The sequence below is a fragment of the Anas acuta genome, chromosome 1, assembly GCF_963932015.1.
Source record: "Anas acuta chromosome 1, bAnaAcu1.1, whole genome shotgun sequence".
In the NCBI taxonomy this organism is placed as follows: domain Eukaryota; kingdom Metazoa; phylum Chordata; class Aves; order Anseriformes; family Anatidae; genus Anas; species Anas acuta.
The window spans coordinates 115,790,212-115,814,568 of record NC_088979.1 but is presented as its reverse complement, the minus strand read 5'-3'; the positions used below and the strand labels follow the sequence as shown (position 1 = coordinate 115,814,568).

The following is a 24,357-nucleotide window of genomic DNA, read 5'->3' as shown; positions in this document are numbered from 1 at the left end:
CTTACAAAGTGTTTATGTGTGATGGCAAACCCAGTTGTGGGGGTTTTGTTACCAGCCCCGGAGTGCCACATGGCTGTGATGCTGGGGCTAGGCTCCACTATGGCTGCGTGCATGCCCTCAAGCACTGAAGTCCTGCTTCCACCGTGGCTCATTTTGCCCATTTCTCTCCGTAACACCGAGGGCTGACACTGCTGAAATTGGTCCTGCCACAGCCCTGTCCCTGCGCAGGGCTTGGGGCTCGGGGCTGGTAACGCCACCCCACACAGGCGCTGGCAGGCAGTGCTCCACGCCAGCCACCCGCAGGGGCCTGGTGCGGCTCCAAAATATCAGGGGCGCTTCTCAGGCCCCTCTTGGTGCTTTTTCACCCTCACGTTTCCCCTGGGGCTCGCTCTTGCCGGTCGCAGCGGCCGCCGCAGCGCAGGGCCCCTCAGGGGGCGGCCTCTGGCGGCGGGCGGGGCCGGGCGGCGGCGCCATGGCAGCGGCGGATGGGGTCGGGGGCGCCGGGGGAAGGAGGGGCGGCGGCGGGGCGGGCCGAGGGGCAGGGGACGGGGACAGGGGACAGGGACAGGGGACGGGCCGCCGCCGCCTCCTCCTCATGTTCTCCTTCCTCATGGCCCGGTGAGGGCCTGCGGCCGCGGGGCCGCCGTGGGGAAGAGAAACTCCGGCGGGGGGGAAGCCGGGCGGCCTGAGGAGGAAGAGGAGGAGGGAGGAAGAAGAGTAGGAGGAAGAGGAGGAGGAGGAGGAAGAGGAGGAGGAGAAGGGCTGCCGGTGCTGGGTTTCTGTGCGGCGGCGGAAGGTGCTTCCTGCCGGGGCAGCCGAGATGCGAGCCGCAGGGGAAGGTACGCTCGGGGGGATGCTCGGCTCTGGGGGGAAATGCGGCTTGATGACAGCGCTGCCGGCGGCAGCACCGCGGGCTGGCTTGCTTCCCCTATCCCCGGGTCGGGGGCTTCACGCGGGGGTCGGGCTCGGTGCCGGTGTGCGGCGTTTTCCCCTGCCGGAGCTGCTGCCGGAGCTGCTGCAGCGCTGCCCGGCTCCGGAGGGTGCCGCGCGGTGACCTCTGCCTGCTGCTGCTGCTGCTGCTGGGGCAAGGCTCCGCTCCAAAATCCCTCCCGATGTGCTCTTCCGTGGCCATCGCCACTATTAGCGGCTTTTCTTAGGCATCTTCGCTGCAGGGCTTTGAGGCAGCCGTGCTAATGTGTGCTACGCTGAGCTTATTTGCTTAGAAAAGTGTTGGGATGCAGCGCTGACAGCGTTTAGTGACTTTATTTTCAAAGGCAATTCGGTAAGGGCATCAGAGAACTTGAAAACCGGGCATAAAAATGGCATTGGGCTTGTGTTTGCTTCTAACCTTGCGCAAAGTGATGCCTGCCGTCACTTGGAGTGGAGCAAAGCTGACAGGAGTAGCACTTAAAAAGCAGAAAATTCAAAATTATAAGTCTGAAGTGAGAAGCTTTATTTATTTATTTATTTTTACCTTAAAAAAACGCCATGGTTTATTGCATAAAATGAAAATTATTTTTACCGTTAACAAGTCTTAACTGCATGTTATTTTGTCTCACTGGAATTGCATCATCAACATATCAGACTTTACTGAAAAAAAACTCTGTGTATATATATATATAACATGTATATATATAAATGTATATGCATATGTATATGGTGTTTCTTTTTTTTTTTTTTTTTTCCCCTTTGTTGTTTACAAGGATATTTTCTGCCTCCTAGGTGGATGGATCCAGAAAACACTCCAAGGATAGGATGAGAATTTAAGGCTTTTTGTCATACTTGTGCACTTCTATTATATAAAACATGAACTAGATCTATTATTCATGGCTGGTGGAACTGAAAGTATGCTAGGGCCTTTACTAAAAAAAGCTCTAAAACCATGTAACTGCTTGTTTTAGGAAATATGATGTTTACGGAAATATGATTTTTTTTGAGCAAAAACTATTTTTTTTCAGCAAGACAGCTCTGTTCTCTCTCATACATGAAACATGTATGAACAGGGGAAGAGCATCTTCAGTTACAGGCTTGGCAAGCTGGTGAATAAGAGCTTTAAAATACGGTTACGAGGGGAGGGGAACTGCAATCCACCCAGCTCATATTAGTTCAATTCCAGAAATAGTTGCCCAGAGCCAGGAAAGGGATCAGCAGGAGAGCACCTGAAGAACAGCACAAAGGAATTCCAGCCACTTCGTCCAACCAAGTGGTTTAATTAGGAGCCCAACTTAAGTGCATCTACCTAAATTCACGCAACGTGGGAAATATTCAAGAGGAACTGGAAGACTTAGATAAGTCCCAGAGCTATGATATGACTGGCCTCAGTATGATGTGGTAGGGTGACTCACGTGCCTGGAGTGCTGTAGTAAATGGTTACGGGCTCTTCAGGAGACAGAAGCAGGGAAGGAGAGGAGGTAAAGTAGCCCTGTATGTTAGGGAATGCCTCGACTGTGTGGAGCTGGGTAATGGTAATGAAAGGGGTGAGCCTCTCTGGGTAAGAGTCAGGGTAATGGCCCATAAGGCTGATATTCTGTTGGGAGTCTTGTAGACTGACCAACTAGGATGAAGAGGTAGATAAAATACTCTACAAACAACTAGGAGGAGTCTTGTGATCACCAGCCCTTGTTCTCATGAGGGGCTTCAACTTCCTGTTGTCTGCTAGAAATACAGCAAAGAGGAAACAGAGCTTGTTATAGTGTGCAGAGAATAGCTTCTGTATGTGGGTGGTGAGGGAGCCGTCGAGGGAAGGTGCCCCGCTTGACCTGTTGTTTGCAAACAGGGAAGGGCTTGTGGATGGTGTAAAGGTCCCAGAGCAGGCTGTCCTGATGCACTGAAAATGGAGCAGCCTGGCTGACCAGAGAGCTTCTGGAGTTTGGGAAGAAAAAGAGTTTATGAACTCTGGAAGAAGGGGCACACAACTGAGGGCTATAGAGCTGTTATCAAGCTGTGCAGGGAAAAAATTAGAAGAGCCAAAGCTCAGCTGGAACTAAATTTGGCTAGTGTAGCAGAAGACAATAAAAAACGCTTTTATAAATATATCAGCAGTGAAAGGAGGCTTAAGGAGAATCTCTGTCCATTGGATATGAAGGGAAATCTAGTGATGAGGATAAGGCTGGGGTACCTGATGCCTTTTCTACCTCAGTCTTTACTAGCAAGGCCAACTGTTCTCAAGATACCCAGCCTTATGAGTTGGTGATGGGGAGTGAGATGATGCCCCTGTAGTGTAATGGGAAACTGTGTGACCTCCTACATGTTTTGAATGTCAATAAGTCTATGGGGCCAGATGGGATTTGGCCAAGGGTACTGAAGGAACTGGCGTAAGTGCTCTCCAAGACAATTTCAATGATTTACCAGCAGTCCTGGCTGACCAAGGAGATTCCAGTTACTGGAGGTTAGAAAATGTGATTCCCTTCTACAAGAAGGGCAGGAAGGAAGATCCAGGGAATTACAGGCCTGTCAGTCTGACCTTGGTACCAGGGAAGGTCGTGGAGCAGGTCACCTTGACTGCCATCACACAGTAAATTTGGGACACTCAACTGATCAGAAGCAGTCAGCATGGGTTTATGAAGGGCAAACCTTGCCTGACTAATCTGATCACCTTCTGTAACAAGGTGGCCCCCTTAGCAGATGAGGGAAAGGCTGTGGATGTTGCTTACATGGATTTTAGTAAAGTGCTTTACCGTCTCCCACAGTATTCTTGTGGAGAAACTGACTGCTCATGGCTTGGACAGGTATACAATTTGCTGGGTGGAGAATTGTCTGGAAGGCCAGAGAGGGTGGTCACGCATTGGAACAGGCTGCCTAGGGAGGTGGTGGAGTCCCCATCCCTGGAGGTATTCAAGGGAATTAAGGATATGGTACTAAGGGACAGGGATTAGTGATGACTTGTCAAGGTGATGGTTGGACTTGATGATCTTGAAGGTCTTTTCCAACTTAGATGAGTCTATGAATCTATTTATGATGTTTGGCAGTTATGATTGATCCAGGCAATATTTGGATGGAGTAACAAAAATATGTGGGGGTAGTCTATATGGCCTTTCTAGGTGCATGAAATGACATACTAATAACTTCCAAACTTATTAGTCTGGCTTTTCAGTGATTTGAAGAGCATTCTCAGCAACAAAATCTGAAATTACCTTTTTCTGTGTTATATTTGCTTCTGTTCCTCAAAGGGTCATATATGGCCTTAAATTAGCACTTCAGTTTATTTAAGTGTATTCATCATCAGTTATTGTTCAAAACCCTCGTTGATATTTTATGCAAGCTTAATACTTTACATTAGCACAGAATTGCTCCAACAAATCTGCATTTTTGTTGCATTTTGTCAGTTTGATACTTTCGTTTTAATGGGTGTCTTGCTCTTTTGATGCTTGTTCATTAGTCAGAGATGCAATCTCTGTAATTCTCAGCAAAGCAACTGCAGTTATAATCCATATAATCCTCATAAAGCAATTTCATATATGGTCTCTTTTGAGACTGTCCTGGTTATCTGGTAATATATTTCAGGTTTTTACTCTGTGCTCATATAGTGAATGATTTAATTAGCTAATTTTGCTATTTAATATATCGCTACATTTAATTTAAATTTATGCAACATTATTCATATAGTCTTAATAAATACTATAGCTTTTCAGTTAAACTATTTGTAGAAAGTTATGCGAAGTTTATCTAATCATTTGATTATGTTGTTGCTCTCAGTGGATGTTTGCATGAGTAGCGCTGTGTTGAGAATATTGGATTTAAAGGGACTGCTCTCTCCTTGCAATCTCTTGTGTGTTTCCAAGTTTGGAGCTTCTCCTTTTGCAAGAATGGAACTCATTTTGCTTGCAAAATGACTACATTGAAATTGTCACTTTTAAAAAGGAGCAAGATAAAAGATTCAAACTTAAGAAGTATTAAGCTGTGAAAGTGGTTTATCAACAGTTGCTGAGTCTGTGGTTCTGTAACAGACCGCCTATCACCTAACATCAAGAAAACATTATATTACATGAAAGTTAAGTTTTATAAAAGCATGGCTATTATTATATTTTGTGAAATCAATCTTGTATTCTTCTAGAAGTATTTTGGTTTTGTATTTACCATCAGAGCTGCACAAGAGTACAGGATGCAATAGGGATGATTAACAAAATAAGAGAGGATAGTCTAACGTTAGAGAAGATTTCTGAAGTTTTCATTCAATTTTAGTGTATCCAGCTCTGGTAGATATCTTCTCTTGAACTGTTAGGTGTTACAGCTATTTTCTTCTCTCTCCCCAGCAGGAAGTTAGAGAAAATACCTTTTATCTTGCTTATCCAGACTTGCTTCACAACTCAGTCCTTAATAACAACTTCTTGGGATCTCCAGTCAGGTAAATGTGGGGGTGCCTAAAACCATAGGTTGCTGCTAAAAGTCTTGGGCTCACAATGGCTGGATGGTCACAGTGTGGTTGCCAGAAAGAAATCTCTCACTCTTTTGATGTTTCTCTGTCAAATGCAGATGAGATTGGCTTTATAATGTTTTGCCTTGATATGCTTCAGAGAGTTAGTACTGCTCAGATTGCCACAAATCTGTTTTGACTACCACATCTATTGTAGCCCTTTTTGCACTGCGAAGTTTCACCATTTACATGTTTCTGGTGTTAAAAAGTACGTCTGGCAATATTTTTAGCGCTTAATATAATTTTTGCAAATGCGCTTGCAGGAATGAAGTGGAAGTCAGCTGAACTCACTTGCGCACTACTGAGACGCAATGACAGTCGTGTTTGTGGTGAATGGAAATCATGGCAGCGTCTAACATGGGAGGGAAAGACATGAGTGGACAATGTGGCGTGACTCGTTCAGACTGCAAATCTTCTGCCTGCTTATGGCAGTACTGGCTGTGGTGGTGCTGGTCCATAACTTTTTTCAGTTAGAGGTAAGTGGAGACTGTTTCTTCTGCAAAGGGCTTGAACAATGTTTTTCCTTTCTGCCTGTAACACTGGAGTTGTGACTTCTAGTCTTCTCCAGACTTGCAGTCTGGTTCCCTGAGCGTCTCCTGGTATGTCATGTACTCCAGACCCATAGTCATCTTAGGCATTCTCAGCTGATCTCTTCAGTTTAATTCTGTTACTAGGTGTCCAAAAATTAGACATAGTGTTCCACATATGGCTTCGCCAAGGTTGAGCTGAGGGGAATTATCACTTCCCTCAGCTGACTGGTTGTGGCCTTGTTAACTCATCGTCACAAGGCTAAGCTGTTGACGTTGGTCAATTTACTGTCCACCAGAACCCCTAGGTTGTTTTCTACAGTCATTTGCTAGCTAGCTAGTTGCTCTCCCGCCTGTACTGATGCAACTTCTCTTAGCTTTTTCCTTTTTTCCTCTGCAGTGTCTGACTTGCATATTTATGTGTTTGACTTATCACTTCAGTGCAGGCGTACTTTCAGGCTGCATTAATCAGTAATCATGTATTCCTCTTGCAATGTCTTTTTCTTCCTGGCTAGTGATGCCCAGATAAAGTAATGCAAATGAGGGACTCTAAAAATCCTTTCTCTTTACCTCCCTCCCCCCACCCCAAATACATTTAGATTGGAAGAGGTTCAAATAGACAATAAAAATGTCTGAGAGATCTGAAATCACATGTGGCACAGGAACAATAACTAAAGAACGGATGTTTGTTGCCTTTTCCAGTAGTAGTAGAGACATGAAATTAAAATCTGCCAGATAAAATAATGCCTGATTCAAAGGAAGCAGACATTTTTCCCACATAGAGTGAAAAGCTGCAAAAGTCCTTGTAGTAAGACTGGATAGCTGATTAAAAACACATATTCAAAAAGTCTGGATGAATTTGCAGAAAAAAACAACACAACTATTAATAGTTATTAAGTGTAAAGATGTCAACCCTGGTGAAGAAGTCCTTAAATCATACATGGCTAGATGATGGATAAGGCTTCAGAGGAAGCATCACAACATGTTTGATCTTTATTTTTCCCCACATACTTGCTGTTGGAAACTACTGGAAGGTAAGGTAACGCATTTGAGGGACCTTTAGTCTGAGTTAGTATGGCCATTTTTGTATAGTGTAGAAGGCAGCTGTTCTTTTGTTGTCTTGTGCTGTTTTTCTATTTTATTTCATCGAGGTTGTTGAAGGAAGAACAGCTTTGATATTTTGAAACCTAGCCTATTTCATTGCTTTCTCTTTTAAAATTGCTTTTCTTAGAGAATAGGGCTATGACAGAGCTAAGAGAGCGAAAGGAAAAACACAGTAAAGGCATTCACTCTGTGCTTTTTATTGGCACTGTTCATGACAAGTATCTACATGGCTTTGCTGACCTTTATATGTCTGATATACCAAACTCATTTTTGTGTTTCTGGTAAATCTTTGCACTGTAACATGCAACTTTACCCTCTTCACTTGTCCTGACTTCTCTGAATGGACCTGAACTGGTGTTTGTCTCTATTTTAGGCATAGCTTTCAGGCAGGCTACTATAGGTATCTATGCTGACTCTTCTCAGTTAGGGATCAAAGCCAGAAAAAGTTCTAGAAAGTTTTCACAGATTAACCATAATGAAATCCAGTCAGGCTCTAGAAGGAAGGCTTTTTATCGATTACTGTGGAGAACATGTTTGCAAATGTATCAAACATTCTTTTCTTCCCACAGATCATTGAGTTCATCTGACTAAAGCTAAATACTTGAAGGCAATTCTTGGTTAGCCCCCAACTAGCCTCCTTGGCTTTTTTTTTTTTCTTTAGGACTTTACTTTATTTCATGTTAATAATCTTCAATCTTGAGTCCTTGAGTTACTAATGATAAACTGTCAACAGTCCCATGTCTGTCTGGAACCTTGCTTTTTTAACCTTGTTTTGAAAAAATGAAAATAAAATCAAGCTGTCCACAAAACATTTGATAAGCTACTTATTGTTTGATTTGCTTCTTAGTATGGAGTCATTCCTTCCTTGGCAGCTGACCATTGTATTCTGGCACCAGGAAAAATATATTTTTGTTTTCTTCTTAATTTTTTTTTTGCAAACATGGAAAAACATGCAAATGGAAAATGTTCAATAATTAGTTACAAAATATCAAGTTATTGATCAAAGTATCGAGGAGCAACATCTTGGTTTTAGGTTACAAGGGTGTTTGTATTTGTGTACCAATTGCCTCCGAAGTGATAGAACCACTTCAGGGTTGGCTGTGAGCATTCTTTTATTTAAAAATACTTAGAAAAGAGACAGTGTGTAGGAACAGGGAAGTGTCTTGCAAGAACAAATGAATGGTTGAGTGTGAACGGCTGGAACTGAACAAAAGAACTACACAACAAAGCTTTTTATTGTTACTCGTAAATGCAGATGCCTACAGGAGATAAGTGCATCATCTTGTTCTGATTATTGCTGGAACACTTGTCTGTCAGATGGTGGCTTTTTAGGTTTGGCTTTGACATTTGGAGAAACTTAACACCCACTCAGTGCTGTGAGACAGTAAAGGCAATGAACTGATCTCATGCCTGTCTTAGAAAACATCTAGGGATAAAGTCCTTGGTAAAAATACATAAAATAAGATGACTGGCCTTTCAGTAAATGGGGTTTGTTCAGTTTCAAACATTGTCTGCTGCATTAATTAAGATTCTCTATTGGATGAACTACTTTTTAAACTGCCATGCCTGTCGTCTGAGAATCTCCTGTGATGTTTCCTGCTCTGATGTTAATTGGGACACACTCAGGTTTATGGCAATTGCTCCTGATGTACTAGGCCAAACCAACAGTTATGGCTGATGGAGGATATAGGACTTTGAAATATAGATGGAGTTACACCTTTTCAGTAGCAATTGAAATATTCATCGCTTTCTTTTTTTTATAATCAGCCACCTACGTTCTTGCACTTAACAAGGACAAGTGTTCATTGCAGGTCTAAACAAGTCCCTGGTAACTGTTCTAGAATATGATAAAATCAGAGTTGTTTGACTTGGAAGACCAAGATACTTTAAAGATCATCAACTCCAACTCCCCTGCCATGAGCAGGGGCAACATGGCAGGGACATAACTCTGAGAGTGTGATTGTCAGGCTGGGCTTTGATTTAAAGATCAAAGCCAAAATTTCTTTAAGTTTCTGTGATTCTGTGATTCTGTAAGTGGTATATTCTTTATTGCAGCGCTGGATGCACGAGGGATCCTTCCGCCTATCGTGCATGTTCAAAGTGACAAAATATCTCATATTTATACAGCGAAACAATGAATATTCAATTAGCAGCCATACATAGTCATTACCTAACCCCGCCTACCCTCGCTTCGTATTCTAATTAGCTTATCAGTCCTTGCGCTTGCACAAAAGTCTTCCAAGAATTGTGGGCCGGGGTCTCCAGGATGTGGGCAGTGGTCTTGGGGAGGAAGGCTGTAGGTCTTCCTCGTAATGCACTTTTCACCTTTGCTTAATAAGTTGTTTTCCAAGCTGTAAAAATGCTGAGTTGGCTTTCAGTTTAACTGAGGGTCGGCAGATAACAGGAAGTCTCAGTTAACAAGACAAGACAATTGACTCAAGTTATCTCAAGTCTCAGCCTGACTAATGGTTAACAGATACTGGGATATTTTCAAATAACAAGATGCTTAAACATAACAGAAGGTCTACAGATAACAAGATGTCGTTTACTTTGTCCTTGCTAACTTTTAACCACAAGTTTTATTCTATCCTAAAGTGAGTTTATACAATATCATTCCACAAGTTTTATTCTATCCTAAAGTGAGTTTATACTATATCAGCTTATACATCATGCTTAGTTTTTGCTTAGTTGGCAGCAGGAATGCTGAAAGTTGAATAGTTGAGGTGAAAATTTCATTAGCTCTTCTGAAAATGCAGCTTCCTTTTTCCCCTGCTTATGGCGTATCTCTTGTGCGCCAGGAACAGCTTGTGGATTTGTTTGTGCTTAATTAAAGTGTAATCTATTCTGTCCTGCCTGTTTACTCAGTAGACATTCATTAAATTACTCTGTGATTACATTTGTGTTCTGGTTAACTTTAGGATGCAGCAAATAAACAGATGTTAGGAACTGCACTCAAAATCAAGACATTTTGAATGGAGTGCATATGAAAATAAAGCAGGGCAAGCGTTATTCAATATGAAGATTGCATTAAGAAGTAAAAGAGTCTATATAAGATAAAGGAAGAGGACTCCTGAGAAATCTTGAGCAATGCTTTTTATCTGCCCTACCACAAGAAATATGATTGTGTTTTTACTGCTGATTAGAGTAGAGAGCCCACAGCTCGGCATGGCAGGCTTCTGACTGGACTCAGTATCACTTTTTACCATGCAGGAGTCAGAGAGCTTTGTAAATGCCAGTGAAAGAGGGGATAGGGAATGGAGTGGGGGTAAACTGAGCTATCAATCCACTTCAGGGCAAGCCATGCATGTCCATAGAGAAAGGAGAGTTTGAGTTCTTGTTTGGAAATGAGCCTGAGAAGCACTCCCAAAAGGAAGATGGCTTGCAAAGCTTTTCTCTTCCAGTCAAGGATTTTCAGTATATGAATTGACGCTGAAACTTTCCCTGCCTTCACTGGAAAAGTGAATCTCTGTAATATCGTCTCCTGTGAATACTGTACATAGTATAGCTTGTTTTCACACATTAGCATATAATTCTGCAATAATACAGCCTTGTTTGGGCTTGGAAGAGAACTGTAAAGATGAACAAGGATGGTACAGAAAGAATGGTCCTTCAGGATATGGAAAAGGTTTGGATTTACCTTTGTGGAGAGGGTGTGGTGTGGGTTGTTTGTTTGTTTTTCTTTGCCTTCCTTCCTCCTTGAAGACTGACTGAGGAAGTTATTTGTGGTGTGATCAATTCTGCTTTACCATAACCTGGAGATGCTTGAGTTGAGGTGACAGTGCTTGTCTGGGACCTCAGCTGCATACAAGTGAGGAGCTTTGGCCTGGTGCCGTAATAGAAATCTGTGTAGGTAGACTGTTTAAGAAACATTGATTTATATTCTCTGCTTTGGTTTGTGACTGTGTGAGTTGGCTCAGTGTTCTCTGCACTATTTTCTACTGAAAGATTTAGATATGCCCTTGGAGAGACTTCAGAAAGGCTAGCTAGGTCATAAACAACATCTTGCAAATCTTGGACAGAAAGAATAGGTTAAAAACTATGAATAAATTTATATAAAGTTAAAATAGTGATAGGTCTGTTTTTAAAGGGTTTCTTAGATAGCTGAGTCTCTGCTGTTCATTTGGAAGCATATATATATGCTTCCATATATATATATATGCTTCCATATATATATATATATATATATATACATCTTTTCCACCCCTTCCCACTCCCACCTCTTGAAGAGCCAGCCTAAAATATTTAAACTTTCTCTTGAGAGTGTACACTGAACCCGAGTTATGCAGACATACCTATTCTCCCACATCCCTCCTTTGCTGACTCAGGCATACTTACCAGCCTGTTGGATGTGTTTAAATATATGCTTATTTTTTAAAAATCTTTCCATGTAGTATTATCTATGCCATGTATACACTTGAACAAAAGAAAGGAAGACAACAGTAAGGTATCCAAAGACTGAAACTTGGCTTAATTCAAGAATGCATGTAGGCGAGATTTAAAGTTCATCTGTCTTTGAGATTCATTCTCAGCTTTGCCTGCAATTTACTGGGTTAGTAAAAGTAACATGCAGAGATGTTTGTATTTGTGTGTGATTCTGTTATAAACCATAACTAAAACCAAACCAACAAAACAAACAAGAAAAACAACAAAAATCCACACCGTGTGTATGCATGGGTGCTTGTTAATTTATCTTTTATAGCTAAAACATAAATAAAATATATCAGTTTACAATTTCATGTTTAGTTGTTAATATGGAAATCAAACAGAAACTTCTCTATATCTGCCCTACATTAGAATGTACTCAATATCCTCTTCCTCTAAGCTGGTCAAAACCAACTTCCTATGTAACTGGCTTCAAAAGCCTGTTAGTTTGTTCCTTGTTAGGTTTGCCTTTCCTCTATTAAAAAAAAAAAAGGCATTTGAACAACTCAGAGATTCAATTATTTTTATTTCAATAAGTCAGTCATCGGTATAGTAAATATACTAGGGGGAGCTACTCAGTATGTACATGTGCTACTTGATGTGAATGTGATACTTGATATGGATTAAGAAAGGTTTGATATGGATTAAGAAAGGTTTGTACCAATGAAGAGGTTTAATATAAGTGCTGGGGATTTTAGTATGTTACTGAGCAGTAAGTTATGGAGGAAGGGAACAGAAGAGAGTAGGTAAGTACAATCAGCTTTTAAAGCTTTGCAAATAATGCAGTTTAAAAAAAAAAACACAAAACTTTAAAGTCTAAACTAGCATAATATCTGATGTCATATGAATAATACTTTGTATAGTTTTCATCTTTGCTTGTAAAAAGATGTCATATTTTGTTTCTATATGAAATATGGATAACTTCTGTTACATATACCTGATAATTACATACTTACTAACTGCTGATGTTGTGTATATTCAAGGGGCAAGTTTAGCTAACTAGAGGGTAGAAGCGATGGGAATGTGACCAGAGAAATGACCACAGCTGCTACATGCAGCAGGCTTCCCTTGACAGCATGACCAAAGGGTGCATTGAATTAATTTGCAGCGTAGTGTCTCAAAGAAAGCCTATTTCCTTGCATTATGTTGGGCAGCTATTAGACCTCATTGTGCTCATTGTGGTTTAACCCTGCTAGGCAGCTAAGCACCGTGCAGCTGCTTGCTCACTTCCTTATCCCCAGTGGGATGGAGAAGAGAATCGGAAGGGCAGAAGTTTAATTAAAAGAAGAACAAACAACAAGCAGCTTGTGGGTTAAGATAAAGATAATTTAAAGGTTTTTGTTTTGTTTTGTTTTCTTTTGCCACCAATGTGTTTTTAAAAGTAGTGTGATGCAAAATTTAATTGCTTCCTACCAGCTGACTGATGCCCAGCCAGTCCCCTGAGCAGCAGCAGCCCTGGCAAACTTCTTTCTCACCTCCAGTTTTTACTGCTGAGCGCAATTCCGTGTGGTATGGGGTCTCCCTCTGATCAGCTGGGGGTCAGCAGTCCTGGATGTGTCCCCTCACTGCTCCCTTGGCACCCCCAGCCTACTTGCTAGCAGGCAGCTTGAGAAAGAGAAAAGACCTTGATTCTATGTAAGCGCTGCTCAGCCACAACTGAAACACTGGTGTGTTGTCACTGCTATTTTCATCACAAATCTAAAACATAGCACTATATGAGCTACTGTGAAGAAAAATAACTCTATCCAAGGCAAAACCTGCATAGTGCTTTAAGAGTAAAGCATTATTACAGTAAGAAAATTAAATTTGAGTTATTTAACTATTTAATCATATGATCTTCCTTATTTTTTTCACAGTGCTGATATTTACAGGATGCACTAGTAGCAACAATACTACCCAAGAAATACTCAGTATGCTTTATATAAAAGCCTCTTTGCTAGAGAAGGATAAAATTATCTTTGAGTAACCGCAGATCACACAACTGTTTCTTTAGAAATTCATGGCCAAAGTAATAGATTTGTGTGTTCTAGTAAAGCTGCTTCATTTGGTCAGCTTCAAAACTATGTAAAACAAACTCCAATTCTGAGGGTCATGCCTTGAGAAAACATCTGTTATTCACAGTGTTTTATTTAATAGAACAGTTTCAGGTATTCTTTTCCCTTCCCAGCACCTGGATGATGACACGGTTTCAGGATCAAATTGGATAACAGAAAACAATGACCAGCCTTCTCTATCACAGACAACTAAAGTTACCAGGAAGCCTTACTGTGGTTATGAGCAGCAGACTTTGTCCAAAAGAGAACAAGTGGAACAGGAATCATTGCTTGCTGCAATACAATGGCCAAAACCCCCCGATGACAAAATTGCTTTTTTACAAAGCACTGATCCAGTACATAGCGATTTTGTGATTGTGAAGCCTAGGGGGTTCTTCAAGGTGGGTGATCAGCTAGAGGTGCTCGTTCGCATGAAGGATTTCCAAGGAAAACCCAAGCAATACGGTGGAGACTATCTACAGGCACGAATCCACTCTCCTCTGCTGAAAGCTGGAGCGACAGGAAGGATTGTAGATTGCCATAATGGCCTTTACAAAGTCTTTTTTACGTTGCTTTGGCCAGGAGAGGTCAAAGTATCTGTGACACTTGTCCATCCAAGTGAAGCGATCCAAGTACTCCTGCGTTTACGAGAAGAAAGGCCTGACAGGGTCTATTTCAAAAGCTCATTCAAGTCTGGGAGGTATTCAGAAACTACTGAGTGTAACGTATGCTTACCTGGAGATCTTCCAGTCTGTAACTTCACAGATCTATACACGGGTGAGCCATGGTTCTGTTACAAGCCACGAAAACTCCCTTGTGCCAGCCGAATCAGCCATGCCAAGGGTGGATATCAAAAAGGTCTTCTGACACATGAGGAAAGCCTTTTTTTCCAAAGGTATGTATGTTATTGACTTTATAGGTATGCAGTCAAGTATTTATTTTTTTCAAGAGAAACTTTAGGTTACTGGACAAATATAATAGATTGCCAGCCTTAGAGGGGGAGTGTACCTGAAGGAGCAGGTGTTTGATGTGAGTAGTTGAATAGTCTCTTCCCCTCCATCCAGCCGTGCAAGAGTACAGTAATGATAAACTAAAGAAACTTGAGTATAGCTCTCTCTATACGCTTTGCATTCAGTCCTGGGCACACCTGCTAAATTTCACACGAGTATGCTGTCTAAATCTGGTGGTGGTTTTGAGGACTGTTTCCTTATATTTGTTTCCACACCTATGCTTGAAATACTGATAACAATGCTTTAAGAGTTATTTTTGGCAGAGTCTGAACTATCTAAAAAAAGGTCCAGGCTTTAAGCTTATTTTTGCACAAAGTATCGATTGTTTTTATCCACAGCAAAGGACATCCTTAAATGTAAGGCAACGAAATGCTCAGTACAACTTCAAAGTGTTAGGCATAACTCTAAGTCTGTCATGAAGAAAACACCTGGCAGAACAAACTGCTGAACAATAAGTTTGTAAGTAAGTGGAAATGATTTGTGCATGTTATGTAAGGTATCAAATTAGATGAATTTCAGTCATCTCTTTCCTCTGGATTCTGATTTTTTTAAAAAATACCTTTAGTGCATGGATGCACATGAGGCAACTCCTTTGGCCTCTACCCTCAGCTGAGATTAGACAGCTACTGTGCTGTGTCAGAATTGTAGGTGTAGGCTACTGCCTTGCTCTCCAAAAAAGGTGGGGAAGTGAAGTGTTTCGTCTGTATGTCAACTTGAGGCTTGGATTGGGAAAGACTTTAGGGGAGCAGCTCTGTATTGTTGAATTAGGGGAAGGACAGGACTGTTCCTTATGAAGTCTCTAAGTGGAACTTTTGGCTTGCCGTGGCTCAGATGTATCACCTGTAAAATATAGCTGATATTTATATTGATTGGTGATGCTTACAAAGGGGAATGTGACATTTCCTTAGCTTTTTTTTGTTTTGTTCAGCTTTGAGATTCTTGACTGAACTGGCTTATAGAAGTTCTCAACAGTTAATTTCTTAAATGAAGAAAAATATCAGAAGAGCGTTCTCTGTGTAACAGCATCAAAAGTTGAAACAGGATCTTAGTATTAAAACTCTGCCTTTATCACGGTTTTACGGTAGGGATCTGGATGCAACACAAAATCATCAGAATTCTTTGATGTCCACAAACAAGCACTTCTGATGGCTCTTGGTGTTTAGGGGGATGGATGAGCTTTGTCTCCATGTTCAGCAAATTGCAGTGCTGCTGGAAGACCTTGCTGAAGTGGGTTGGATGTTGACTGGTACTACTGTTATCCCCAGAGGCAGGTCACACCACCGATAGCGCAGCCCAGAGCTAAAATTGCAGGTGGCAATTGTGCTGGACTGCCGCAAGCTCCGCTATGTGCTGTGGGATTACGGAGGCTCAAAGTGGTAGCCGCCTTGATTTGAGGTATTTACTGTGGTAAGCAGCTACGGAGATCAGGCAGAGCTGGGAGCTGCTTTTGCAGCACAGCCTTGCAAGTGGTTTGCCTCCAGGCAGTGGTACACACACCACAAGCTGGGAACTTCCCGTCCTTGTGGTTAATCCCTCAAAGCATATAACATACTTCTAATAGCTTGATAGCTTTATCTAGGTTTGTACCAGTGAAAATGTGCATGAGATTTGTGTCCTAGTGCTCTTAAATCTTGAATGCTGCCTCAGAACGGTGGTAGTGGTCTTAAAGAAATTGATACATAATGCATTCAGCTAGATGGAGTAAACTTAAATACAAAAAAATCTTATTGTGAGCCCTGTGTGCTTATTTGAAGTGGATTAAGAAAAAGTGATAGTGATATTAACTTCAAATTTACAGCCTAATAATATTAGTATTTTTTTTTGCATTCAAGTGATGTGAATATCAAAAGGCCGATACTCTCCAGTGGACCTGATTCAGTGATTGTAAAGCCCAGGCCGTTTACAGGTAAAGTGAATTTTATAAGGTTCTTGTTTCTAATTGATAACTAAACGTATAATTAAATCTATAAAAAGAAGTAGAAGCATGACTAGTAATGGATATCTTTGTTTTCATAGCATGGAATAGAAATATACTTTAAAATTTGTGTGTTGAAGATTAAAATTTTTGGGTGCTACTGTAAGGTAAGCTCAGGGCTAATAGCAAATTTGTCTAAAATTACATACATAAGTGTGATTTTTAGAAAAAAAAGCAAAAAGAAAAGCAGTTTTCTGTTCTTCTGCCAACAGTGTCTTTTTTGGCATTTACTGAGAGGGAAAATGTCTTAAAGTAGCTGTTCTACAAACACTCTGGTTAATCTAGCAAAACTGGCTGTGAGGCATTTCCTGTTTATTTTTCTTCGTTAAGAACTTAATGTAATAGATTTTAGACAATTTGCATTTAATTATTACTATCACTTGTGTTACCACAGGTTTTCATAACCTAAAGCTGTGGAACAGAACCTCAGTTTTCTGTATGGTGTGTAAACACAGAACAAAAACACAGTCTATGCTAAGTTAAAGGATTTATCTCATTCATATTCATATGTGTGCTTTTTATGCCTCTAAAAACCCTGCATAAAATGTGATACGCAGAGAATTACTTCGTAATTGAAAGGTTTTCAGATGTTTTTCTGTAAGGCTGTAGGAGATTTTAAAGGTAGAGGTCATGACTTGAGCAATCAAGTCTTAAAAGAAAGCAGCCTACAGCATTTCTTGATTTTTAGTTCAGCTGTTCACTTAAAAAAATCTGCTATTAGGCCAGCGGTATTTCCACCCTTCTTTCTCCAGACCCTTTAGATGAGATGGCTTTTGTTTAATTCTGTGTTTTCTCAGAGAAACTGCTGCACATCTGAAAGTTGATTATGTTACCCTTCTTGCAGGGTACAGATGATCAAAGCCTGTCTGCGCTTCCTGAGGATTAATGATGGGTTAGAAAGGGTAGATAGGAACGATACAATATTCCTCAGGGAAATTCCTTCTACCAGGAACAGGCTCTGAATAAGTCAATTCAATACATTGCAATAAAGATTGCTGGTGTATGACTCTTAGGACTGATGCATACTTAAATTCCTTGTACTGTTGTTTTTGCACATACATTTCTGTTTGCGGGTAAATGTAGATCAAGTTTATTTTTAAAATTTAATTTTTCTGAAATATAAGCTGCTGTCTATTCTTGATTTCTAACTATTCAGAACAGAGCTTTTACCTTCCTCCTTAAAATCCCAAAGTAATGTCTCTTTGAATTCTGGAGCAAAACTGGTATGATACTGAACACAGATTTCAAATGTCAGAGTTAGGTTTACTGTGATTTTACAGGTTGTTCTAATATCTTATTTTATGTATTTTTTGTATGCCTAATTTTAAAATTAATTAAAAAGGTAAAAAAAATGCAAAATGTTTACATCAAAACTTAAGAAGCAAAAGAATTGAAGTTGTGAATTTGCATAATGAATTCATCTTTAATTACATGACCATATGATGGGGTTGTTTTTTTATTTTTTTTTTTCTCCTTTGTACGATTCTTATTCCATGCAGATTAGATGAGTCAACGTTATTAGTTGGTTGCTTTTGTGTCTTTTTTTTTTTCTTTCTTCATCAGCACTGTTGCCTTATTTGCTATGTATTATTTAAGAAATTATCAAGATAAGATTTTAGAACAGAATGGTTTGGGTTAGAAGGAGCCTCAAAAATCACCTCTTCTGAACCCCCTGCTGTGGGCAGGGACACCTCTCACCAGCCCAGGCTGCTCAAAGCCCCATCCAGCCTGGCCTTGAACATCCTCAGGGATGGGGCATCCACAGCTTCTCTGGGCAGCCTGGGCCAGAGCCTCGCTGCCCTCTGAGTGAAGAATCTCTTCCCTATATCTAATTTAAATCTCCCCTCTTTTCATTTAAAGCCATTATCCCTTGTGCTATCCCTACACCCCCTGACACAGAGTCCCTCCCCAGCTTTCCTGCAGGCCCCCTTTAGGCACTGGAAGACTGCTACAAGGTCTCCCTGGAGCCTTCTCTTCTCCAGGCTGAACAACCCCAACTCCCTCCTTCATAGGAGGGGTGCTCCAGCCCTCTGATCATCCTCTGATCATCATTTTCTAACTGCTTTTTCTGTAGTAATCAACACTATAGTCTTTGTGTTACGCAAACACAGTGGTTTGCTTTTTACGGTGTCCCTATAAGGTTTAACTAGCCTCTACTGATGTAAGACACAGAATTTTGCGTAGAAACATAAAGGCCCCAAAATTACAATTAGGGATGGGTGTTCAAAGATGCCTGTGGCCTGATTTATTTATTCATTAATTTTCGTTTTGTTTGGATTTTGAGTGTGTAAATAGTTTGCACCTGTGTTATAATGAAGCATCCACCAGCAGATGACTCTGGGCGCTGGAACTCCCCTGCCAGTCCTCTACGTAGTTACAGTGGGCCCTGGCATGATTTTGGCCACGTTGTCATGTGTATTCCCAAACAGCTGCAAGCTGTGACAGGCCAGGGGCTTTTCTTAGCCAGGTAATCTCCATGCCAAGGTGTGGAAAAGTGTTTTAACAGATGGATGTGGCTGGTCCCTGCTACTGGTTTTGGTGCCAGAGAGCAGCTCTGTGCTTGCTCAGTTTACTGCCATAGAAAACTTCTCTGTTCAGGCAGTGGCTTTGGGATTCTCTGTGTGCCACCGTGAGTCAGCACATTCCCAGGCCCTTAGGTATTAGAACAGACGTGTGGTAAAGGAGGAACATGTTCTTAATGACCTCAAGAAAGTTCGATGTGCTTGTATCGCACTGGATACTAAGAAAAATAAGGCCATTTTTGACTGATGTAACCATGAGATTGCAGCTTCTCTTCCTGTAACCTCTGGCCCTTGATTGCAGCATGTTGTCCAGCTTCTGCAAGGTGAGCAGGAGTCCTGGAGAACAGATTTTCCCTGGTGTAGTCTAATTGCTCCTTAGAGGGCAACCTACCCCAGGCACCGAAAGAGGAAGGGGCTAGATAGCAGAGAGAAAGTACGAAACGCTTGGAATTAAAAATTAACATAATTAATACATTCAAAGGGCAAATAAAATTATTGCCAATAACTAAGTCTGGCATTTCCTAGTTTTGGAGTCCTTATGATTGGGATTTCATTCTTACAGCACATGTGGTTGGGGCAGGCATAGTGTCAGTGTGGGGGATATTCAGTAGAAGGATTTATTTATTTTAAGCAAATATGAGCGGAATCAAGTTGCCCCCTTCGTGTTTTCACCTTGGGGTTGGGGTCTGGTGCTGCAGTGGGAGAGGCTGCTCCTGTAGAGCAGTGTCAGTAATGCACAGCAGCTGCTCATCCTCTCTGGTCGGCAGGCTGGCCACTAGAGGGGAGAAGTGCACTTTGGCGCAGAGGATTGCAGATGTTGGCAGGGGAGGGATAGTGGGGCTTCTGAGTTCTGGGATCCTGTCCAGACTGGAAGAATCATGTACTCTGCTGATCTTTCTACCTATATTCCCCTAAACCTTCTGCATGCATCCAAGTTTGAGCATTTGTGTCCAGATGTGCAAAATGTCAGATACTTCTTTTTTTTTTTTTTGAATTGTCATCAAAAATATACTTCAACTATAAGTGGTCAAGCATCAGTAGGTTTCGCTGCAGAAATAGCAGGGAAAATATTTGGGCTTACAGGAATGTATTGCATTGAGGTTTTTGATGTTGTATATCATATTACTTCGCTTTAAACTGTATATATGGCCATGACAGTTATGGAGGCTTTGTTTGTTGTATGTTAATTTAAGAGAAATTTTCTCTTCCAGATTCAAGCACTATGGACAGAGCTGAAGATCCCACAGTTTCCCCTTCTGGTTATTACTATGAAGATCACTGGAGGCCAAGAACACACTGGATCCATCATTTTAACAAGTCAGATGATATAAGCAAGTGCTTACAAGGGAAAGTAATCCACTTGTTTGGAGACTCTACAATAAGGCAGTGGTTTGAATATCTGACATCAGTTGTTCCAGGTTAATAATTTTTTTTAGCTTGATTTTATCCTTAAAGACCTTTGCAAAGCTTTATTTCTCCCATGTCAGACACAGTTGATCTTACTGGATGATAATGACAAATCATTAGGAAGAGGGAAGGCCAAACATGGTCAGAAGTGCTGACAGAAAGTCAATCAGTCGTACATTTGAGCAAACATTGGAAATTTGTAGGCCTTTGGGGAAAAAGAGCCACAAGTTATCTGTAAACTGTCGACAGAATGTTTCACCAGTTAAGGACAGTACTGCTCTTGTGAGTTAGTATGTGGCCATGAGGGGGCACAACAAAACTCATGTAGGGTGCTTGTATAAGGCTTTGCAGTAACTTAAGTAATTTTGGAATGAAGTGAAGTAACAGAATGACTTCAGGAAGCAAGTGACTTCCGTTACTGATGATTGGTTTTGAGCTCTTTCTTCCGTTTCCCCTATTTTAACTTTTCCTTAAATAACAGAATTTCAGTAGCCAAGTTAAATATTCCTCTTTCACCCCCACCCCAAAGTAGTTCAATTGTGTTGAAATGCAGACTTTGAGACTCCTTAATGTCGACCAGTTGAATTCTTCTTTAAATGTAATGGAGTCCTGGGGTTGCCAGAAAGGTTGCCAAGAACTCTGGACTCATAGGGCAGCGGTGACTGAAGGGGTCTATTCAGAAATTTCCCTTTTTACAGGAGAGGAACAGTTTGGGAAAGCTAAAAAAAACATTGACAGCCTTTTGAAGGTATAGCGTGCTGTCCTGCAGATTTCCATACTGACAAACTCCACTTTGGAATACACTTAAAATGCTCATCTTCAGTTTCATTCTGGGATTCTTAGAATTAAGTACTCGCTAGTATACCGCTACTATTGCCTTGTGATTCTAGTCTCTTGTTGATAGTTTGATCTCTTATGCCATCTTTTGCTAATGTTTGCTCTTGGGTTTTTAGATCTAGTGGAATTTAATCTGGGGAGCCCCAAGAACGTGGGCCCTTTCATGTCCGTGGACCTGAAGCACAATATCCTACTGAAATTCCGCTGTCACGGGCCACCCATTCGCTTTACAACCGTCTTTAGCAGTGAACTGCGCTACATTGCCAACGAGCTGAATGGCATCGTGGGTGGGAGAAACACCGTGATAGCCATAACTATATGGTCCCACTTCAGCACTTTCCCCGTGGAAGTGTACATTCGGCGGCTGAGGAACATTCGGAGGTCAGTCATTCAACTGCTGGATCGCAGCCCCAAGACTTTAATCATCATCAGAACCGCAAACGTTCAGGAGCTCGGGCCAGAAGTGAGCCTCTTTAACAGTGACTGGTATTCCCTTCAGCTTGATTCTGTCATGAGGAAAATGTTCTCAGGAATTGCTGTGCACTTTGTGGATGCTTGGGAGATGTCTCTGGCTCATTACTTGCCACATAACTTGCACCCAAAAGAAGTAATTGTTAGAAATCAAATAGATGCATTTCTATCTTATGTGTGCCCTCTGCAAACTTAGCACAAGTAGGTATCCTATGTCACATTTTGCTGCGGCTGAAGTAAAGCTGGTTTTTTGTCAGAGCTATGGAGTTTTTGCTGGATGGTGTGAAAGAGCTCTGGTTACTGTATTTGTGTGCAGTAAGAGTGGCTGGCTGCAACTCTGGTAGCTCTGAAAGATTGGAAAGAAGAGCTGGGCGCTCAGGCTGTATCTTCCTGTAAGGCTGATTCCCTTCAGCCTTACTCTTTTTATCTCAGATTATTACAGAGCACCTTAAATTAAATTGACAAGATTCACTAGGGAACTGCGTGGGTTATTAGCTTTACTAGTTGTCTGCACTGTATGCTTAATCCGTACAACACGGAATCTGTTGCATGGGCCTCGCTGCTCAGAACTGCCTCGAACCTCGGGAATGAGATTTTGGGATCAGTCTTTCCCCATGTTCCAGAGTTTGAGGGGCATCCCCTGCAGTCTGCTGTCAGCCAGAGAAGCACAATGTCTGTTCTCGTTTTCCTAGTTAGAAATATGAAGTGGGTGTCTTAAAGCCACTAATATCAGTCAAGGAAGCACAATCAAAATGCCTGTAGTATTAAGCCATCAATAATGGGCTGAAATTCAATAGAGCACACTAGTTAGGCACCCTTGGTGTTTACAGATAGCTGCTAAATAATGCAAGTAGCCAATATTTTGGTTTGGTTTCCTGTACTACTGAATCTCTTCTGAGCTTTGATACACTGTCTACTTCTTGATTTATCTGTGACAGAGAAATGTGTATGTTATGATCTCAGTGAAGACGCTGTCTCAGGCAATTTCTGCAAGTTGTGTTAAAATTGCAGGCTTGCCTACTTGAAGCTTGAGACATTTCCTAATGAAAATGATTCCCTTCCTTGTTAGATAAACATTATGCTCCTGCAAAGCTGAGCTGCTGTTCCGTGCTTTTGTACATACAGATGTCCATTGCGCTTGTATGGAAAAGCCAAGTTACTTGAATGCACTTGATGATGTTTTGCAAATGGGTACCAGCGTAAGCCTGGCACACGCTAGTATCATGGCCGAGCGATGACGTCCTCCTTTCCTTCTTCTGTTTGACCATTTTCCATTTTGTCACTTCGTCAGCTTCACTGCTGCCAGTATAAAGAGCGGAAAAAAAAAAATCCCACCCAAAAGCCAAACACACACAGGATTGTCGTTCATACAGATGCTTGGTAAATGTTTACTTTTTTTTGCCAGTGTGAAAGCAGGTGGCTCTTGGGCCTCTCGCAGCAGTGTTTGCTGGTGCTAATTTGACTGAACTTGTCTACAGCTGTAATCAGTAACACTTTGTTTCAGTGTTTTGATTAAATTCAGGCCCCAAATTATGTCACAGAGGTGTGTTCAGTGTTGTCTTATTTCTGGTCCCACTCAAGCCAAAGGAGGGCTTTCTCAGTGGCTTTACTGAGAGATACATCAAGACACATGGAGCGTTTCACAAGAAATTTGTAATGCTTAAAGAGAATATGGCAGTTGATTCTTTGTGAGCAAACTGTGAAGATGAAAATTAATAAATGGGCTGGTTGCACATACTGCAGTAATTGAAATAATCTTCGTATCAGAAGTGTTTTACTCTCCACCAGGTTTGGTGCTATGTGTAGGAAGATTGTGCTGTTATTGCTGGAACTTGAAGAGAGCGAATGCTACTAGCTAGAGGAACAGTGTTTTGATGTTTCGTTCATTTTAAAGGACAGCTGAGGACTGTTTTAATACCAAATGTAAAGGCTTTTGGCATGTAAAAGTCAGTAGTCTATATATAAACTTATTTTTTTTAAACGTTTAAAAATGACCAGAGGAGTTGCATACGCCAAAAACACATTTATTCTTAGCTTTTCAGATCAGAATTAAGGCGGTCCAATTTGCCAGTTACTACTGACAGCTGTCTCACATAGTATCTGCCCATGTATTAGCTTTAGGTAAGTGTTTCTTACTTTAATATGTTAATGGCAACTTATCCGCAGCTAAAAGGAGACCATTCATGTCTGGGAAGGTAAGCCACCACAATGCAAAATGACCGCTTTCATCTTTTCTAGGTGTGTTTTTTAAAATGGGGAGAGTATAAGGCTTTCATCCTGAATAACAAATCTATCCAAATAATGTTAAAATAATGTTAATGAAAATAGGACTGCAAACTTTTACTTTGAAGGATACTATTTAATTTGTGGACTAACCATTTGGTTTTCCTCAAAAAGCCATATCATCTGTAGAAGTGTTCTGGCAACGTGTTTCTTCCCTGAATGTTTTAGTGTTCACTGGTGCTTTTCAACAGCAATGTTTCATCACTGTTAGCTATCGAAAAGATAAAAGAATGAATCTCTTTGGATGTTACAACTGAAAGAAAGAGAACTGTCTTGCTGTTAGCAAATATCTAATCACAGTCTGATAGAACCTCTACCTTTTAGATTAATTAGATAAAATTATTATTTTTTTT

At 41.1% G+C, this 24,357-nt stretch overlaps 1 protein-coding gene across 3 annotated transcripts; it reads left to right on the top strand.

Annotated features, from left to right (window-relative positions):
* Nucleotides 1-545: 545 nt before the first annotated feature.
* NXPE3 (neurexophilin and PC-esterase domain family member 3) lies at nucleotides 546-23,261 on the top strand. 3 transcript variants are annotated; one of them, XM_068694890.1, is made up of 7 exons: nucleotides 546-839; nucleotides 5,256-5,344; nucleotides 5,677-5,889; nucleotides 13,634-14,394; nucleotides 16,342-16,415; nucleotides 20,218-20,424; nucleotides 21,367-23,261. In XM_068694890.1, exons 3-7 carry the CDS (start codon nucleotides 5,797-5,799, stop codon nucleotides 21,915-21,917), a joined length of 1,686 nt encoding a protein of 561 aa, XP_068550991.1. In that variant the 5' UTR covers nucleotides 546-839; nucleotides 5,256-5,344; nucleotides 5,677-5,796; the 3' UTR covers nucleotides 21,918-23,261. The 3 variants fall into 3 exon arrangements, with proteins under 3 accessions (XP_068550991.1, XP_068550983.1, XP_068550996.1); XM_068694882.1 differs by having other exon boundaries at nucleotides 5,253-5,344; XM_068694895.1 differs by lacking the exon at nucleotides 5,256-5,344.
* Nucleotides 23,262-24,357: the final 1,096 nt, after the last annotated feature.